General features: G+C 45.5%; 1 protein-coding gene across 13 annotated transcripts in view; it reads left to right on the forward strand.

The window, feature by feature from the left end:
- LOC310749992 (uncharacterized protein) overlaps positions 1-20,410 on the forward strand; it is a 66,186-nt gene that overhangs the window by 23,632 nt on the left and 22,144 nt on the right. For 11 of the 13 annotated variants that reach the window (XM_083587438.1, XM_083587437.1, XM_083587430.1 and 8 more), the window contains 13 exons: positions 582-697; positions 1,771-1,814; positions 2,551-2,654; positions 3,588-3,747; positions 6,818-6,919; positions 8,442-8,603; positions 10,407-10,500; positions 12,764-12,908; positions 13,869-14,073; positions 16,810-16,988; positions 17,724-17,889; positions 18,567-18,728; positions 20,001-20,164. In XM_083587438.1, the coding sequence (XP_083443564.1) occupies positions 582-697; positions 1,771-1,814; positions 2,551-2,654; positions 3,588-3,747; positions 6,818-6,919; positions 8,442-8,603; positions 10,407-10,500; positions 12,764-12,908; positions 13,869-14,073; positions 16,810-16,988; positions 17,724-17,889; positions 18,567-18,728; positions 20,001-20,164 (1,803 nt within the window). Of the gene's footprint in view, positions 1-581; positions 698-1,770; positions 1,815-2,550; positions 2,655-3,587; positions 3,748-6,817; positions 6,920-8,441; positions 8,604-10,406; positions 10,501-12,763; positions 12,909-13,868; positions 14,074-16,809; positions 16,989-17,723; positions 17,890-18,566; positions 18,729-19,732; positions 19,866-20,000; positions 20,165-20,410 lie in introns of those variants that run through there. The other 2 variants (XM_083587441.1, XM_083587440.1) reach the window with 2 other exon arrangements.

A 20,410-nucleotide genomic window follows, 5' to 3' on the forward strand; every position in this document is an offset into this window, starting at 1 on the left:
GGGTTCAAATTACAGTTTGGACTGGAAGCTCACTGGATAGCCTTGGGCCAGTCTCTCTCCCCTGCGTGTCTGTCTGTCTGTCTGTCTGTCTGTCTGTCTGTCTCTCTCTCTCTCTCTCTCTCTCTGGCTAACTTACCTTCACAGAGCATTTGTGGATAAAATAAGGTTTATTTCATTTCATTTCATTTTTAATTTAAGCAGCTGCCTTTTTATACACAAAGCAGTTTAGAATCCATAGAAATGACAAAATATACAACAAGTATCACACCTATTATAACAATCCGATCCAGTGATGATAATGTCATCATGAGCTTGATAGCATCATTTATGTTAAAAAGAATAAGAAATAAACCTATTAGGAAATAAACCCATAGACAAAAAGAATTCAGCCTTTCATAATGAATACAGGGGGGGGGGGCGGAACAATGTGAGTTTGCAGAAACAATTCATATTTTTCAGGTGTCCTTTTAAGGGAGAGGGGAAATGCCTTTATTTCCAGCAGAAAGTGGCCTTGATGTCTATGAAATACTGATGATCCAATCTGTATCATGCAGAGTGTTGAATTCCTCTCTCCCTCTCAGGTGTTTCTGTCTTCAGCCTCCCAGCTTCTCACAGCTGACATTCAAAGGGCTTGGATTCACTTACAGCAAGGGGGCTTGCCTGCTGATATTCCTGGGCTTAATAGACTGAATCAAAGGTAGAGGACCACACCCTGGCTCAAAAATACCTACAAGGCTGGTTGGCAACCAAATAACAGTCGTACCTCGGATCCCAAACGCCTTGCGAGTCGAACAGTTTAGCTCCTGAACACCGCAAACCCGGAAGTGAGTGTTCCGGTTTGCGAAGGTTCTTTGGAACCCGAACGTCCGATGCGACTTCCGCAGCTTCTGATTGGAATCTGAAGCCGCGCCTTGGTTTCCGAATGTTTTGGAAGTTGAACGGACTTCTGGAACGGATTCTGTTTGACTTCTGAGGTACCACTGTACACCAGGGATGGGGAACTCCTGCTCCCATCAACCCTAGCCATGATTGTTGCTGCTGCTGTTGTTGTTATAGTTTCTTCTACTCAGAGTAGACCCACAGAAATTAATCGACTTCTGTTAGTCATGTCTATTAATTTCAGTGGGTCTACTCTGAGTAGGGCTAAAATAAAGTGAACCCATAGGCATTTAGCGACTTCCATCTACGAAAATGGATGCAATTGATACCGCCCATTGCATCATAGTCACGGGTGGCTCTTCCTGCGTTAAAGGACACTGGCTTGGACTAGATGACTTCTGGAGTCTCACACTCCTAATTTTGGCATTCCATTTGTTGTGCTGGCTGCAGCACTCCTAAGCCACACTTTCTGCCCACTCGATCTTCCTCCTCTTGCTGAGAAAACACTGCGGTGCAGCCATTCTCTCATTTGACTTATAAATTAAGGAGAGCAATTCTAAATCCTTCAGCCACAATGAATATTTTATACTGGGAAATTATGCATGCCTGTCTGTGCTGTGTGCAGAAATAGTTTTGCGATGCTCATGTGTGTAGTTGTGGTTTTTGGTTGTTGTTTTCAAGTACAAATGCTGGACTCTGTTGTTCCTGCTTTTGTTTTTCTGGGATGTGTGTGTTTTTCACAGCAGACTGCAGAATAACTTTAATGAGCAAAAGTAATTAAAATGAGAATTTAGCTCTGATTGTTGCCTACTTCTCCCTCCTTTCCTCTGTGTACTGAGAGGAGGAACTAAATTATGAAAACCCACTAATTAGCACTATTTGCATGTGCAGGCCGCTTGTGGATCTGTCTCCTCCGAGGCATGGCTCAGCAGAAGGTACGTAACTCCCCCTCGCAACCCGCCCTGTTCTAGGTTGATGCTAATACTGAAGAACACAAAAGAGAGAGCGTAAAGGTTAAAAGTCCCTGCAGATCACAATAGCTGGCATGTCTTAGCAGAGATCTCAACTACCACAACAATCATGACTTACTCTACTGTGTATTGAGCCTTTCTAAAGCACTCCGCAATCATTATTAGATTTCCTCTGAAAAAAGGGGTTTAGACTCATTCAAGAAACTGCAGTGCCTGGTAAAATAAGCCATGCTTTTTGTGACATTGGGTGCCTGTTTCTTCTCACCCACTTTATGCGTGGTATTCTGCAATTACTGGGCCAGGCTGGTGGGCTGTGGTTGTTGCTTGTGGGTCACGGGTGCAACAGTTGTCTTGTCTTGTGAATCATCTTTTGACGAAGGGCCACAAAAGTGGGAGAACCGGCCCTGCCGCCCCAGAACATGCATGTTATAAAAAGTTACAGGATTTCAGCAGGAAGTTATGGAACACGCACCAATTGGAAACAGAGCAATATATCCGCCCCAGAACACAAACAGCATCTCAAGCGGGATTGCAGATAACCACCCTGATATCCTCATGAACGCAAATCATCATGAATGGACAATGAAAAGGACATGGGGGAAGGGGCTTTTGTTTTTAAGGTGCCAAAACATACTTTATTGCTTTTGCTGCCCCTCTGGAAATTGGTTAATGATGATCTTTTGACAATTTGTTTTTGCAGCTGGAAAAATGTGTCTGGACCCTGGGGAAATCTCGCCAACTGGCGTGAAGGATATTTTATTGACGGTAGTTTTACCAGTTCCTCGGGCTGAGACTCGCCACAGTGTAAGTAGTAAATTAATTATATGGGCATGGCAATAATCTTTAATTTACCAAAGAGAGAAGTCAAGTGAAGAGAGTTGGGGGTGTAGATAACTTGTTTTGAGCAAAGCCCATGGCAGGGGTGAGGGACCTGGGGCCCACCTTGATGTTGTTGAACTCCAAATCCCATCAGCCCCAGTCAGGGATGATGGGAGATGGAGTCCCACCACATCTGGAGCCCCACCCGGATGAAATCACATTACTTATTACTCTGCAATTACTATCTTTTAATGTTTCTAATTCATTCGATTTTTTTTTGTTTCAATTTTTTTTCATTTTAATATAAACCCAAACAATAGCACCATGACTCAATATAAAGCATAAAATGCAGAACTGAGAAAGGGAGTACACAAAAGCAGTACCATGATACAGATTAAGAAATACATTTATATTTAGTATCAAAGGACTATCATTCTTAAGTCGTGTCCTCAATCCCCTAGGGGAGGGGATAGAAAACATAGCATAATTTTGCAAAATGCTACACCTGTTGTCTCAACCAGATCCATTTGTAGTGCAGGTGGAAAAGAGTGCCCGTAGGTTGTATGCTGCCACCCCAGAGCCCCTCCCTGCTAACCTTGCCCCACATCACCACTCCACCCTCCCATATGCCACTGAAACAGGGTTTGAAAGCCACTGCTCTATTGTAATGGATCACGCCAGTTATGACCAGTGATATATTTTCCTTTGTTTGCTGACTGTCTCGTACGTTATAGCAGGATGGACTGAAGGCTTGTGCCCTTTCAGTAATACAATCACAGGTAGGCATTGGAAAAGTAATGTTTTTCCCCTGCGATTAATTAAATTGATCTGCACAGTGACCCATTCATTGTAATGTAGAATAATATGTCTTGTTCCTTTTTTTCAATCCCCGCCCCCTGCCCTGCTCCCTTCTCATAGGAGTCTCTCTTTAAAAAATTTGATCCTTCTGCTGTGAAGTTAACAGTTTCGGTGTTTTGTGGCCCTGAAATGCTGCGTTCCAAGACAAGCTCTTTCAGCTCCTCCCTTCTGCGGAAAACCCAAGGAAAAGCAGAAACGGGATTTACTCTTCAGTTCAGTGGTATGAAAACGAACCAGTTGGTTGCTGAGTATTTTTAATGCTGGAAGGTCATTATCAGCCGAAACACAATAAATAGCTTGCTCTTCCCCAAGCTGGTGCTCAGCCAGGGAACATCAGCTCTCCAGTGGATGGTGGTCCACAGGTTGAGAATGAACTCTGTTTTTGGGAGAATGTAGGTGGCCAGGTGTGAGGGATCCCCTGGTCCTGAACCAGGTAAAGGTAAAGGGACCCCTGACCGTTAGGTCCAGTCGTGACCAACTCTGGGGTTGCAGTGCTCATCTCGCTTTATTGGCCGAGGGAGCCAGTGTACAGCTCCCGGGTCATGTGGCCAGCAGGACTAAGCCACTTTTGGCAAACCAGAGCAGCACACAGAAACGCCGTTTGCCTTCCCACTGGAGCGGTACCTATTTATCTACTTGCACTTTGACGTGCTTTCGAACTGCTAGGTTGGCAGGAGCACGGACCAAGCAATGGGAACTCACCCAGTCGTGGGGATTCGAACCGCCGACCTTCTGATTGGCAAGTCCTAGGCTCTGTGGTTTAACCCACAGCGCCACCTGTGTCCCCCTGAACCAGGTAACTGTGCCCATAAAAGACCAGTTGCACAGCCCGGGAGTCATTTCGGACTCACAGCTGTCCATAGAAGCACATGCAGGTCAAATCTGTGTCCAGGGCGGCTGTCTATCAGCTCCATCTGGTATGCTAGCTGAGACCCTACCTGTCCGCACACTGTCTCGCCAGAGTGGTGCATGCTCTGCTTATCTCCTGCTTGGAGAGGAGGTTATTTTTTGTTTTTGTTTTATTATGTATTTTGTGTTCTCATTCTGTTGTGAACCACCTTGTGGTCTTCAGACGAAGGTCCGCGTACAAATTTAATAAATAATAATAAAAAACACTAATGATGATGGGAGTTGCAGTCTGTCATTCTTGGCAGCAGTCCCGTGTTCTTTCTGACATGTAGGTCCGCCCCAATAGAATTAAGTTATCCCCAGAAAATCTGTCTGCTGAATAAATTATGAGCTAATTTCTCCCTGCTTTTTGTAATATACTGTGCAGAACAATAAGTTGCTGCTGAGATTGACTAATGGCTGGAAACAAATTGAGAGGTTTAATTAAAGCTCAAAAGCTATTTATTGTGAGAATACTGCAACTCAATAGAGAGTACTGCTGTTATACAACCAGGCAGTACATAAAATATCTTTTTTCCCCTCCTTCCCCCTTCCCTCCCAAGCTAGTCCTGCTGAGGAATTGGAAATGTTACGCCGTTTGCAGTTTTTGTCGGTAGGAAGTACTTAAGATGAGAAACTGACTAAAGGAAGGTCACAGCCAACTTAGAACTGAAGCCCAATGTGGGAGCTAAACCGTAGGCCAGGGATGCAGACATTGTTGGACTACAACTCCCATCATCCCTGACTGTTAGCCATGCTGACTTGGTCCGATGGGAGCTGGAGTCCAGCCAAAATCTGGAGGGCCACTGGTTCCCCAGTTTCTGGAGTGGGGAGCTTTTACCATTGAAGTGTTTTTTTGACCAACAAAGATTCTTAGTATTTATATAACAGGCTAATCCAGAACATAGGAAGCTGCCTTTATGCTGTCTCAAGCCATTGCTTTACCTAGTCCAGTACTGTCTGAGAGGCAGTAGCTCTTCAAGGGCTCAAGCAGAGGGTCTTTCGAATCACCTGCCGCCTTCTAACTTGAAATGCCAGAAACGGAGACTTTCTGCATGCAAAGCAGGCCACAAAGCAGGCTGACTTTGGTCCCCATCATTCTTCACAGAACTGTGGAGCTGGGAGGGACGTCAAGGATTATCTAGTCCAACCCCCTGCAATGCAGGAATTCTGCCCTCTTCCTCTGCATAATTTATTCAATGCCTTCCAGGAGACATTTCCAGGTGATGTACAATAAGAACAACAGCAAAACCCAGCAGATATATATGTATGTATATATATATATTTTTAAAAAGCAAAATAGACACCGATGGCAGAGACCCATTCATCCAACTGGGAAAGCTGAATATCAATGTCTTCAGTTTTTCCTGGAAAGTGCAGGTAGTGGGTGTCTGTCGTATCTCAAACAGTGGCTACTACACAAGGAAAGCCCTGGTTCTGATGGGGCAAGCAGGCTTCTGATATCTTTGGATTTTTCAGGAGAAGCTCTCTCATGGGCCTCAGGGACCTTCTGGGTATATAAGGGTGAAGGTTGTTTCTCAAGTTACAAATAAGCTATAAACAATCAGAAATTGGCAAGAAGCTTCATTGCTTTCCAAGTGTTTCCTTGCTCAGCACAGTACCAGGGAGAGTCCTTTCTGCTCTCCTGTGCTTCTGAAGTCAGTGTGGCCTTAGGGAGAATCCATGAATTTCTCTAGGTACTGAATGAGGATTGGGAGAGGTCTAGGGCCCCACCCAGCAGCTCCCCACACCAGCCCCAGAAATCCAGCAGGGTTGGCTTACCACACTTGAATTAAATAATGCATATGACCATCTAAAGACGTGGGGGTTAGTAAAACCATTAAGTCCGGCTTCTGAAACAGGGGTGACTAACCTGCGGCCCTCCATATGTTCTTGAACTACAATTTCCACAAGTTCCAGGTTCAATTCCTTGCATCTCCAGGTAGGGCTGGGGGAATTTTTATTTCTTTATTTTATTCAAAATTAAAACAAAACATATTATCCAGAAACCCATCATCCTTATTTTTTCCCCATTTTTCCTCCCTCCCCCCACCCCCGACTTCCCTCAGTTCCAGTCTTTGGTTTCTCTGAGACTGCTGTTTTCTGCATGTTGCAAAGTTGTATAGATCCTCAAAGTTTGTGAATGTTTATTCAAAGGCGGCGGGATTTTGTTGCCTGAAACCCTGGAGAGCTGCTGCCAGCCAGTGTTGGCAATACTGCAGTAGATGGTCTGACTTGGTATATATTCCAGTGAATTCTGTCCCTTCAAAATTAGCTACCGTAATCCCTGGACTGGAAAAAAAATCTCTTTCTTTGCTACAAAAACTGCAAATCGTTTCTAAAACAAAGTAACACAACGATCAAATAACTGTCCCTTGTCTTTTGTTGTTCTTGTTGTCAAGAATCATTTGCATTTGATTCCCTGGACCCAACAGCATTCGTAGGCGTGCCAGACGCAAAACCTTACATCTTGTTGAAGGTCACGTACAGTCCTAAAGGAACAGGTAACGTCTTCTTTGGTGGGCACAGTTTGCATTCTCTCCACACACGGTATCTGAACAGAGGATTGTTTGTGGCCGCCCCTGAGCCGTGGAACTCCCTCTCCACAATGGTGCATCTGGCACCTTCATTGTATAGCCTTCATAGAATCCTACAATTGGAAGGGACCCAAGGATCATCTAGTCCAACCCCCTGCAATGCAGAAATCTCAGTTAAAGCGTCCATGGCTGATGGCCATCCAGTCTCTGCTTAAAAACCTCCAAGGAAGGAGAGTGTACCACTGAATACAAAACTCCTTTATTCTCATTGTTGATTTCTAAATTTTAGGACCCACCTTATTTCTGTGATTTTGTCTTGTTTTGGACTGTTGTATTTTAACAGTTGTACCCTGGGATCTTAGGGTGAAGGGCAAGTTTATTGTTGTTGTTGATTCTGAGTAGTTGTGAATATCAGCAGTGTCACCTCCTCGGTTGGCTGTAAGTAAGGAGACAGGTAAGGTGGGGTCTGGCTGAGGGCAGAGTGAGGTTAATGGGTTAGTACCCCTTTCCCTCTAGTGCACCAGTCTTAACTTACGGTAAGGTTACCAGATTTTTTTCAATAAAGCCAGGGACACAATAAATAAATAAATAAATAAATAAATAAATAAATAAATGATTTATTTATTTATTTTTTAAAAAGTCAACACCACAAATCAAAGTTTGCTTTAAATCTGAGCTTTGGTTAATTTAAAACAACACCCCCCCGCCATGCAATGTATTAAATCCAGCATTTCCTTATCTTACATGTATTGGGAGCTCAAAAAGATGTGCCGCATATATAAATACGCAGCAGTTTTAGACCCGCATGAGGCCTACCCAGCTTGGCCTGCTCTCCCTCCACCCTCACGAGCGAGCGCCAGATGAGGTGCTGAGGCAAAAACCAAAAGCAAACAGGCAGCAGTTCACCTGGCAGTGGGCCAAGGCCACCAGGCCAACGGCTTTACCGATCGCTGCCACTACAACCACTCCTCACGGGCCCTCCATCCGCCACGGAAACCCGGTCCACCTCGCCCGGCCCCTTCCACCACTGGCCAGGCCACTCCGCCCTTGCTTGCCACTCCCCCACCTCGGCCACACTGTCCTCTTGGCCTTTCTCCAGCAAGCCTGCGGGGCGTTGGGTGGGAGGCTTTTTTCAATGAAGCCTGGCTCCAGGCTGCTGAGACTGCTGCTGCCGCTGCCACGTTTCCTGGGGACATTTAATGAAATCCGGGGACATTCCAGGGATGGAATTTGTCCGGGGACAAATTTACAAATCTGGGGACTGTCCCTGGGAAATGGGGACGTCTGGTAACCCTATCTTAACTATCATCACACTTGCACACAAAATAGCCCACAAAAGAATTGCATTTAGCCCTTGGTTGAGAAAAAGCCACTTGCCCTCTCTGGGACTCCTGTCTTCAGAGCTGCTGCTGCTGCTGCTGCTGTCTGGTTTGGTTACCCCCCAATAGAGATGTCAACCGACTAAGAACCTCATTTTCCTGCTTTACAGATTCACTGGCTCTTGGGTGGCAGAAAGTGGATGTGTTCCAGCAAGAAACTACAGGTTCTGGAATGATCTGGGCCCCTAGGGAATTCTCACCGTGCGTGCCTCTGAATCCCGGGGAAGTGCCTGATGCTATAATGGAGTGCCCTTTCAGAGAGCTTCCCAAAGGTAACAGAGTCGTGGGTAATGGGTGAAGCTATGGTTTATAAACCACACTTTTTAGCTAACCATAGTTAAAACTGATCATACGAACCCGGCCTCATGGCAACCAATAATGTTAGTGCTGGGGCTGCAACCATAAATCCAAAACATTCAAATGTGGGGCTCCGGGTGGGGGTTCTCTTCTCTGTCACTGCTTTTATTCCTCCTTATACGGGCAATGACATCATCTTGGCATCAGAGCTGAGGATTTGTAGGGACTCTCCCAACAACAATGCGGTCAGGTCTGCGGGATTCCCTGTTAGCCATACTTCTGCCTCTAGCCACTATTGGCCTGGACCACTAGTGTTGAGATTATGGAAATGAATAAAAGGGCCGGGGGTTGGACAGTTGCAGAGCGCTGGTTTGGTTGACCTGACCAGCACATTCCATCACACTACAGAGAGATGTTGCTAAGAAGGTGCTATTTGAGAGAAAACCCATCAAACCTGGTGGGACTTAACTTCTGAGTGGACCTATAGGATTGGGAATTCTTATCTGACGGGAGCAAAGTAAACATTGAAGCAGGGTAGTCTTATTCTGGATTATTTAATCCAGAATTTTTTTTGTATCTAGCTCCAGTATGTGGCCCCTAGCAGATTACCTCTAAGGGAATGTGGTGCTTGGGGCCAGCCCTATCATTGGGCAGAGTGAAGCAGTTGCCTCAGGTGGCAGGTGCTGGGGGCACAGGAAATGATGAGGTGTTTGTGCTAACAGCCTACCCTGTACCTCCTAAAATAACCTGCTGCGGGTGCAGTGGAGGGTGTTGTTCTCATGCCAGTATCAAAGCGAGGTCATTTCCCGACTGTCAATATTTACAGGTAAGATTCAGTCATATACTGGAAAATCCAGGTTGCACAATTGCAGATGGTTGGGAGTTCTTGTGCAATAAATTCACTTCTCTCCAAAGGTCAAACCTTTTTTTGCAAATGCATGGGGAAGCGTGGGACAACACTTGCCCTGACACAATGGTCATCTGACCTCCCCTCAAACAAATCAAAATGAATGCTCATTCAATAGCCACCTAATCTCCCTGAAAGCAAATCAGGTTCAATGCTAAATAAAAACAGGTTGTCCAGGTGTGATCTACGATTTGGCTGCCGGTCTAGTTGGCTTCTGTATGTGGCTGGGGAAACCCAGCCAGATGGGCGGGGTACAAATAATAAATTATTATTATTATTATTATTATTATTATTTATTTGGAATAGAAGCAGGGGGAAGGCATATATTGAACTTGACTTCAGGCAACAAAATGTCTTGGGCTGGTCCTGGGTGCCCTCAAGACGGGGCAGAAGTTTGCCCATCCTTGCAGTGTAGTGTTCTACGCCTGACACCCAGAGGACACCTATACTGCAGAGTGTTCCCACGCTTTTAAATCTGGGATTGAACCCACCTAGGTAGCGCCCCTTGTAGCATGCTAGATCTGAGTCTCAGCACAATCATGATGGCCACACACTTTGCTCTGGAGTCTCAGCCAATAAATGCCCCTCTGGGTCTCTTTCCAGAGAACGGATCATTCCTTTGAGGCAGCTGCCAAAGGGTCTGTAAAGGGGGAGCCAATTTCTCACTTAGAGAAGAATAGGTTTTCATTTAATTTTCTTAATTGATCTTGTGCTGCTGCCGTCTATTTAAATTTGCCTGAGTGATAACTGTAGCTGTGCCGGACTTGACCTTCTGACAATAATTCTTTTTCTGTGTGAAGAGTACAGTGTGTGTGTGTTTAATTGTACTAGAAAGTAGAGGTGCATTGCAGTAAATCACATATGTTTCCAGGTTTTGCGGAGGGCCGTTCAACGATCCAGCTGACAGTGTATGATGTTGCCAACGAAAGACGGAGACTGCAAAGCGACCACTTGAGGGAAGAAAGGTAACTACTGAAACTTGGGGGGAGCATGGCTTGGATGGGAAAAGACTGGCTGCATTTTATTTTTCTAGAAGGCTCCTACCCAGTGTTGCTCTGGAATTCTAAGAAACCAAAAAATCAGTGCGGTTTTGAAATCAGTGGTTCAAATCTGTGCAGTTTTGAAAAGTTCCGTCTGCCATCTTGATTCGAAACTATTGTATCCACATGTAGATGGAAACCTGCACCTTGATCTCGCTAACCAGCCTGCAAAATTTGATTGCGTATGGTATCTCAAGAGCTGTCAAAATGCAAAGCGAGCAAACAAATTTCCAAAATATTTAATATGTTATTATTAGTGCGAGACAGTACTGATTTTTATCTGACAAGCTTCTGTACTGCAAGCAGCAATCCCTTTTTAAAGCCACCTTCTGGTTTCTAAAAAGCAAAAGAACCCCAAACTAGTTCCCTGTCTCTGCCCTAAGATCCTTGTTCTTTCCTACCGAAACCATATCTTGCCATGCATTGTTATATTTATGACTCATATTGGAATTTACGGGGCCTCTCTTGATATATTTCTCATCTAACTAGCTAAATAGCTCACAGCCGACACACACAACTCTCCCTCGTTGAACATTTTCTCTCCTGTCATTTCTGCCGATTTATCTGCAGATTTACGGCCCCCCTGACTTTCGCAGGTTTGAAAATTAACGCCAAAATCAATACGGCGTATAAAACGTAAGATGATTTTACTGTAAATTATTTTTCAAGACGTTGCGTCTGGCACGGGGCCTGCCTTGAAAAGGGGCGTTAACATGTATAAATGAAAATACAAAAGCGAGTGTTTAAGGCACAGAAACCACCTCGTTCTCCAAAACCCTGGCAGCTTTGAAGTGGGAAGCCAAGGCGGCGCTTTTACAGCACATACCAGCAAGGGGGGGGGGGAGGACTGTGCAGCTTGGGAGCCTCAAAAGTGAAGCCGGCAGCTGCACGAAGTTTTATTTTTATTTTATTTGCCGGTGTCAGTCAGTCAGTCGTCTGCAAGCAAAACAGACTGGCAGGAGGAAATGGCTCCTGCCGCACCACATGCTATAAATGGAAAAGTTGGTAAAGTTTAACGGCTGAGAAAATTAGCAAGTTTCCTATCTCTTGGGCCCAAACTGGAAACTGCACCTTAGCAGCAGGGGAAGGGCAGTGGCTCAGTGGTGGAGAGCACACCCCTTTCATCAATGGGGTGACAGATGTCTCAGCCAGATTGCCCTCACATCCCACCCCTTTCATTCAGGAGGTCCCAGGTTCAATCCAGTTGCAGGATTCTGGGGAGTGGTGCCAGAAAAGACCATGTATAATAATAATAATAATAATAATAATAATAATAATAATAATAATAATAATAATAAAAAATTATTATTTATTATTTATACCCTACCCATCTGGCTGGGTTTCCCTAGCCACTCTGGGCAGCTCCCAACAGAATTAAACAGGGCTGCCTTCCTATGTCTTCTAAAAGTTGTTTACAGTGTTACCTCGGGTTGCAGACGCTTCAGGTTGCAGACGCTTCAGGTTACAGACTCCGCTAACCCAGAAATAGTACCTTGGGTTAAGAACTTTGCTTCAGGATGAGAACAGAAATCGCACGGCGGCAGCGGGAGGCCCCATTAGCTAAAGTGGTGCTTCAGGTTAAGAACAGTTTCAGGTTAAGAACAGACCTCCAGAACAAAGTAGGTTCTTAACCCGAGGTACCACTGTATTTCCTTGGCATCTGATGGGAGGGCGTTCCACAGGGGTGGCTTGGATGATGGTCAGGGGTGCCACGAGCAACACTGGCCTCTGTCCCTCTTTCCTTCCCTCCCTCCCTCCTCTGGTGTCCTCTCGTGTCTCGTGTTTGTTGCAGCAGCCCTGGCTATAAGCTCCCCAGGTGAATGGTGCCTCTGGGGCTGGCCAGGGGGTGTTTCGCAGGCCCCTGTGGGGCAATGGGAGGAGGCACCTCTCTTTGGGGCAAGAGGGCAGCTAATAGACCAAGTGTGGCAGCTGCAGCTGCCCAGAGGACTCCCAAGGAGAGCGGAGAAGAGAGGAGGCTGGGGGAACAGTCCACAGAGAGGGCGTTTGAAAAGGGGTGAGGGGCTGCCAGCTCTGCAGACAAGGGGTGACATAACTGGGCTCCTGAGCCCTACAGGGGTGCTGCAGAAAGAATGTAGTCGGTCAAGGGAGCCATGGACCTAAAAAGGATTAAAACCTCTCCTTTAAACCTGCTTGATTTATATTTCCTGTGCTTGTTTGTATTGATCAGGCTCCAAGGACCCTCTTTTCTCTATGCTCCTTGGGTCCCGCATGATCCCAGCATCATGCTACCAAATCCTCCGAGGATCAATCAGCCATTTGATTTGTATATAGATGCTCTTCATTATATACCTGATAATGCAACCATCACAAAGGTAAGCTTCAGAATACTCCTGCGTCTCCCCACTTCAGTCAATGTGCCTAATTAGCATTCCATATTGCGTAGCTCCTGGGGTGGTCTGGGAAAAGGGCAGTGGGCTGCTATGCCCGGCAGGGAGGCTTCTGCTGTGAGCTGCTTGCTTTACATAAAGAGAGAAAGCTGCCATATACAGATTCACCCATCCTTGTTTTTGTCTGAGTCTCTCTTTTCAGAAAGGGAACTCTGCGCTGGCCCTTAAATCTGCTTTCCGAGACCAGTTTTGCTGGAAATTATTTATTCCAGTAGGTCATGTTGGCTGATGTAAAAACAACAACAACCTCATATACAGTGGTACCTTGGGTTACATACACTTCAGGTTACAGACGCTTCAGGTTACAGACTCCACTAACCCAGAAATAGTACCTCGGGTTAAGAACTTTGCTTCAGGATGAGAACAGAAATTGTGCTCCAGTGGCGCAGCGGTAGTGGAAGGCCCCATTAGCTAAAGTGGTGTTTCAGGTTAAGAACAGTTTCAGTTTAACAACGGACCTCCGGAACGAATTAAGTTCTTAACCTGAGGTACCACTGTACAAGTTGGAATCTATGGGGACATTTTTTCTCATAGTGCCTTCTGCGTACAGAAAAACACACTTATCTGTAAATGATACGTGGCTGAATTTTGGGTATATTATTTATTATCGTGCACGTGATGCTGTTCTACCTTCGTGACGACTTTGCATTGAAACATGAGAGTGGGGAGGAAAGGGCAACTGGACTCCCCTCAGTGTCTGATTTAGGCTAGAAGGAAGCATAAATCAATGGGAAATTCATGGAGGTGTAGGAAGTCAATATTGCTTTTTGCCCCAAGAACACAGAACAAAAAAGGTCTGGGACAGAGATGACTCTACAACTCTGTAGAGATTGTATGTGTGCATATGTGACATAATATATAAATTAATGTTCTCTACCTCATTAGGTAACAGGTCATTTCAGGAATACGGGCTTCAGCAGTCTGCACCCTTTTGTAGCATTTCCTGTTCTCGAGAGCCCGTCTCGAAATCCAGAATTCCAGTACCGAGCAGCAATAGATGGAGACATTTCAAGTGGGATGGATATCAACACTTGGCTTCTGTTTCAAGTTCATACAGTTGACATGGATTCTGGAGACCTCGTTCTACTAGGTAACGGGACCTAGAAGCCATTCCCCCACTTCAAAAATATTTATCCATTTCCGAAACATTGCATTTACTCCTGACAGCATTTGCTTGAGGATGGAGAGTTGTAGCTGAGTCACTTCTTTACAGATCTAGCTCATGTGTAGACAGTACGAGAAGGAGAAAAATCCTAGGCGCTGCGGCCAGTGAGTGAACCAATCCGCAAACTTTTATTGAGAGCAGGGAGTATCACCTGACTTGCCCTAGCCTATTGCTGTTAAGAAGCTTCCTTATTGGTGGGCTGAAATCACTGGCACTCCCTCTTTTGGCAAGAGCTCAGTAGCAGCACAGAATGCCCACCTGACATCCTGTAGACCAGTGGTGGTGAACCTATGGCACACATACCAGAGTGGGCACTCCAAACCCTCTCTGTGGGCACACGCAGCAGGCAAAGTTTCAAGCCACTCCCCCCCCACGCCAGTGCATGTGGGAAACTCTCCCTAGAGCACGCGCCGCCCGCAGTGGTGTTTGGGGGAGTTGCGTGCCCGCCAAGCAGCTGGCAGTCTGCTGTTGGTGAGCTGGCAGGCGCATATTGGTTGCAATGATGCAAGCGATTCAACGTTTCTCAGTGGGGTTAGTGATTTTCTGTAGGCTGTGGATAGAAGCTGAACAACTTTGCTCTACCCTCTCCTCTAGGCCATCTCTCCCCATTCTCTTAAATTTGAGTCCCCCAAAATAGGGGGCGTCTTATACACGGGGGCATAAATTGCCGTGTTGGCACTTTGCGATAAATAGGAGGGTTTTGGGTTGCAGTTTGGGCACTCGGTCTCTAAAAGGTTCGCCACCACTGCCTCAGACCAGTTTGCTTGAAGAATAGCCTTACCCCACATGTGATCGTTCAGCCACGTCAGTCTGCTGAACTGGCATTTCTTCAAGCACTGTATAATGTTCTGCATTTGTGAGGAATCAGCCTCTTAGTGTGGCAACCCGTTAGCGTAGAACTCCCTGCCTATTGATATTAGGCCGGTAACACCACTGTACTGTTTTTCAGCGCCTGATAAAAACCTCTTTTGCTTAGGCAAGGCTGCCCAGACATTTAATTTCATCATGTATGTTTTTAAAGCTATTGATTTGATCTCTTCTCATATTTTTATTATGCCTGCTTGTTTAGGAAGTCTGTTGATTTTTATCGGCGTTTTCTAGCAAATACGAACCGTTTAGGCAATTTTATTATTATTAAGTGATGTCTAAGCGCTGTTAGTTAAATAAATAATTACGTAATAGATTCCGTCTCCGGCAGCTGCTGAGATCTTAGAGGAGTCCAGTTTGCCTCACACGTGGGAGAACATTACATCGCGTTGCTGTTGGTATTTTTAAGCCATTCATCTGCAACAGGCTCAGCCCAAACGTCCCGGGCAGCGAACTGCAGATGAACATTTGAATGTGAAAGCGTCGCAGATCTGCGATTCCACATTTTTACTTTGCCATTGGATGGGGTGGGGGGGAAAGGAGTTGGAATCGTTTTAGACACAAATTGGACTGGCAGATGGCAAATGCAGTTTTAACTTAGGCACATAAACAAGGCACTCCGGCTAGGGAATACGTGATAGAGGGAGTCATCATCCAGTTTACTGATCAAGAAGAGAAGCATTTTTCAAGGCCGTTGTGTGGAAGAAGTAATTGAAACCATCAGTCTAGGATACAGCAGCAGGTTTCTTTGGGGGTTTTTTAAAAAAGGAAGAATGAGCAAGACATAAAATACTAGAATGCCAACAAGATGGAGCACACTGATCCCCACAAGAGTGGACCCGCCGATTCTGGGGACCGAGAGATGACTCAGGCCAGCCTGCTTCCTGAACCTGGGGCCTTCCAGATGTTGTTGAGCTACAACTCCTGTCACTTTAACACCCATATATGCCCTCTCATCCACTTTGATCTGTGGACCTGGCACTGCTAAGGGTGCTAAACAATACTCGTTCCCCGTTTGCACAAAAATTATTTTTGTGTGTGGCAGCAATGGTTCTTTGGAACGCCCTACCTATTGACATCAGGCTGTTCTCTTTTTGGGGGGGGGACACGGGTGGCGCTGTGGGTTAAACCACAGAGCCTAGGACTTGCCGATCAGAAGGTCGGCGGTTCAAATCCCTGCGACGGGGTGAGCCCTTGTTGCTTGGTCCCTGCTCCTGCCAACCTAGCAGTTCGAAAGCACGCCAAAGTGCAAGTAGATAAATAGGTGCCACTCCGGCGGGAAGGTAAACGGCGTTTCCGTGCAGTGCTCTGGTTCACCAGAAGCTGCTTAGTCATGCTGGCCACATGACCTGGAAGCTGTACGCCGGCTCCCTCGGCCAGTAAAGCAAGATGAGCGCCACAACCCTAGAGTCGTTCACGACTAGACCTAGTGGTCAGGGGTCCCTTTACCTTTACTAAAAACATTTTTGATTAGGCAGGCCTATCCAGACATGTAGGTTGCCATGTGTTTCAATCTGGTCTTTTTACCCTATCATTGGTTTTAACTTGTTAAAAAAAATGTTAAATAGTTGTTTTTAACTGTTCTCACTGATTCATTTATTGTGTTGTTCTTTTTGTGAACCGCTTTGAGGTTTGCTTGTTTGTTTACAATCAGGTAGTATATGAAATTTAATAAATAAATGAATAAGTTAGGCATGCCAGCTAAGGCAGATGGGAATCTAGCAAGGTCTGGATTAGGAGACATTTGTGTTTTTAAAATCAAATAATAACTTGCCCCTTTGTGGATGACTGTAGGAAGCTGTGTCATCCACATCTTTAATGCTGAAGGAGAATTAAATGTGGGAGGGTTTCAACTGAAACTGAGAGCTGGCTTGCTGGAAGATGGACCCTCACCTCTTACCCCGTCTTCGCTGAATCACCATACAGTTATTCCTTGCTGTACTCTCCTTATTCGACTCTTACCACATGCTCAGGCAAGTCTCTTTGTTATTTTTTGTATAAATATTTGCAGTTCTTCTATTCAAGTTCAGCCCTTCTCCAGACCTTGCCTTGTTCAACTTCACTGCAGATAACAATTATGAGGAATTATCAATAGAAAAACTACCAATCCTTTGCAGCATTATCAATAACGTCAACCAGAGCTCCTTAAAGACAGCTCTGTGCTGAGAGATCAACTTCATTTGGCCTTCTTGTTTCCATGAACTGTCTCAGTTCAAGCTATTTATAATAACCTTGTGACGCGGGTGGCACTGTGAATTAAACCACAGAGCCTAGGACTTGCCAATCAAAAGGTCGGCGGTTCAAATCCCCGCGACGGGGTGAGCTCCCGTTGCTCGGTCCCTGCTCCTGCCAACCTAGCAGTTCGAAAGCACGTCCAACTGCAAGTAGATAAATAGGTACTGCTCCAGTGGGAAGGTAAACGGTGTTTCCGTGTGCTGCTCTGGTTCACCAGAAGCGGCTTAGTCCTGCTGGCCACATGACCCGGAAGCTGTACACTGGCTCCCTTGGCTAATAAAGCGAGATGAGCGCCGCAACCCCAGAGTCGGTCACGACTGGACCTAATGGTCAGGGGTCCCTTTACCTTTACTTTAATCTTAAGAAGTTGAGGCTGGAGTTGGTTTGTTTTCCTCTGCCGTCCTCATCCCTTTTCCCTTTTGTGCCCTGTCTTCTAGATTATAGGCCTGTGTTCTTATTTTTCTTCCCTTTAGGTTCCAGTGCCTCCCCCAAGTTACTTGGCAGGATACTATTTCACTGACGGAGCAAAACCCAACAGTTCAGAGCTGGAGATCATCTCAAGCTTTCAGAAGGACAGCAGCTTCCCAAACCTTGTGCTGGACATGGCACTGCAGTTAATGAACAAGGAGCAAAGCAGAGGTATGGAAATGGTTGGCTAGATCACAAAAACTTCCTCTTCGTACACTAAAGCTTATTTCAGTCGCTTGTTGTCTTGAGAGTGCACCTTGAGAGTGCACCTTGAATAACACTAGTGCATCTGAAACACAGCAGACGCTAGTGCAAGGAACCTGGTTTGCTCCAGATGCTGTGGACTCACTCCCAACTCACATATTTGCTGGCCATTGGCGATGCTAGTGGGGGCTGATGGGAGTTGTAGTCCAGCATTTTCGGAGGTCCACAGTGCTTCCCCACTCTTGGGGTATTCTAAGTTGGGATGTGAGAGGAGGAGGAGGCTGTTTCCGCCCTGTGTTCATCGCAATCAGTGCTGTTTCCATTCTGCTACAGTTCAGCTTCTGCAAAAACCCATGTTGTTCATCTTGCTATCTGCTGTGGCCAAAAGCCGTTTCATAATTCACTCCAGTGCATTTCAGTGCAAGGTAAACGTTAAAAAATTCCACGCAGAAGATTTCCATGATGTTTGCAGGCAACAAATACCATTCACATTCTCTTGTGTGGTTTGCGCATTGTGGGAATTTCTGCTCCCGTTTCTGTTTCTGGCAGAATTCTCCGAGATCCTAATCTTAAGCATTCCCAAGTGGTCTCATCCCCCTGGTGCTGCTACTGCTTCCCATATCCTAATTCCTTGTTTCATGCAGTACTGCCCGATCAGCTGAAAGCCTGGTGTGTAGAAAAGTTAAGCGAGAGAGGACATTTGTCACCACAGCATCCTCTGAAGTGCATCGACATACATCGTGCGGTCCGTTATCGGCAGGAAGCTGGAGTCCATGTCCGAATCAAGCAAGCGTTTGGGCTTAAAGGTAGCTGAAAGAACATTATTTGTGTTTCCCTCCCTGAAGGTGTACTAAGCAATTTCAGAGTTTGGCCTGAAGATTTGTGATGCAGCAATCCAGTTGAAGCTAAGCAGGCCAGTTCTCTATCTACGCCCAGCTTGAGTCCCATGGCAGAAAGGCAGGATGCAAGCATAATAAGCAAATAAAATAAATAAATACTAGTGGACCCTGCAGCAAAATTTTGCAGTGTTGAGTGTTCCTGTTCACCGTTCTGCCTCCTTGATATTCCATTCCATTTGATTCCCTTTCTATTCTGGTTTTCTCATTTTTCTTCCTCCAATAGCATTCACTATCCACTGAGCATGCTCATTGGGCTGTTTCTCCCCCCACACAAACATTTTAAGGGTGTTATTCTAATTCTTTTTTCATAGTTTCGCCAACTGTGGGGTTCCTTCAAGCCTGGGTGGTGTTTTTATTGGTCTACAGCAGTAATAAACAGCAGCAGTGGCATGGGTGGTGCCTTTTTGGCTACATAAGCAGCAGCACTCATGCCTGAACTAAATAGAGGGATTTATTGCTTCTTCTTCTTTACAATCTCTGACAACGATAGAAATTAGGTTGATTATTTCAGGCGTTTCTTGCAGCTTCGCCCATATAAGACATGTGTCAGCCAAACTCTTTGTTGCTTAGATAAAGACATACACAGTCTCTATGGGGAGAAGAAAGTGGCGTCTTGAAGGCTCTGGTTGTTGGGAGAAAGATGGTTATCTTCATTTTATGAGTGAGAGAAATCTTGCTCATATATTTGTTTTTATTTATTCATTTATATCATTTCTATGCCACTTAATACACCATATTATACATATATATTATATATATATAAAATATCTCTAAGTGGTGAACAGAAAACTAAAACAACTGAAACAAATGTTACAGAAATACAGAATATATATACACAAATGTTATGTCAATAAAAATGATGTCTGTAATGATGACAATAGACAGGCATCAGTTCTTTCTTTAACACATAGAAGAGACTGTCCATCAACAGGGAAAGCAGTGGCCTCTCTCTGAACTGGGGATGGGGGAGAAATTCCATTCAGCTCACTCTTGCTCTTGCACTTAGGGGAGCATAAGAGGTAACAGAGATCCCAAAGGAGTAAGGTGAGCAGCGCATGTTCATTTCCCTGCTCTGTACAATGTATAGTTGTAGGTAGAAAGGCCTTTCCCAGTTATTTTTGTGAGCAAACCCTTAAATATGTATAATTTTTACTGATCTATGTTTTCTTCCCCTTTTAGCTGATGGTTGCTATGTGAATGCACTGGCCAGAATCCTTAAGGGGGCTGCAAGCATGCAGTTGCCTGAGCTGCCTCAACGCTGGGGAGGAGAAGAAACATTCCTGGTGCAACAACTTGATTTTTCAAGCCTGCAGAGATCGCCCAAGTGGATTGATCCATCTGTGGTATGGAGTCACCGAACTGCCATCTTGCAGTAGTGGCAGATGCCCATTGGGACTGGTAGGGTGGAAGGCAGGGAGCCGAACAGTAGGTGGCGCCAGAGCCAATGACAGGCAAAACTAACTAATTCCAGTTTTGTCCCCACCCTCTTCCTCCCTGCTGAGTTATACAAAGACAGGGCTGTCATTAAGGAGGAGGAAGTCCCAAAACATCTGGAGGGCCGAGTTTGCCTATGCCTGGTATAGTCACTG

This window comes from Podarcis filfolensis (genome assembly GCF_964270895.1).
Source record: "Podarcis filfolensis genome assembly, chromosome: 15".
Lineage (NCBI taxonomy): Eukaryota > Metazoa > Chordata > Lepidosauria > Squamata > Lacertidae > Podarcis > Podarcis filfolensis.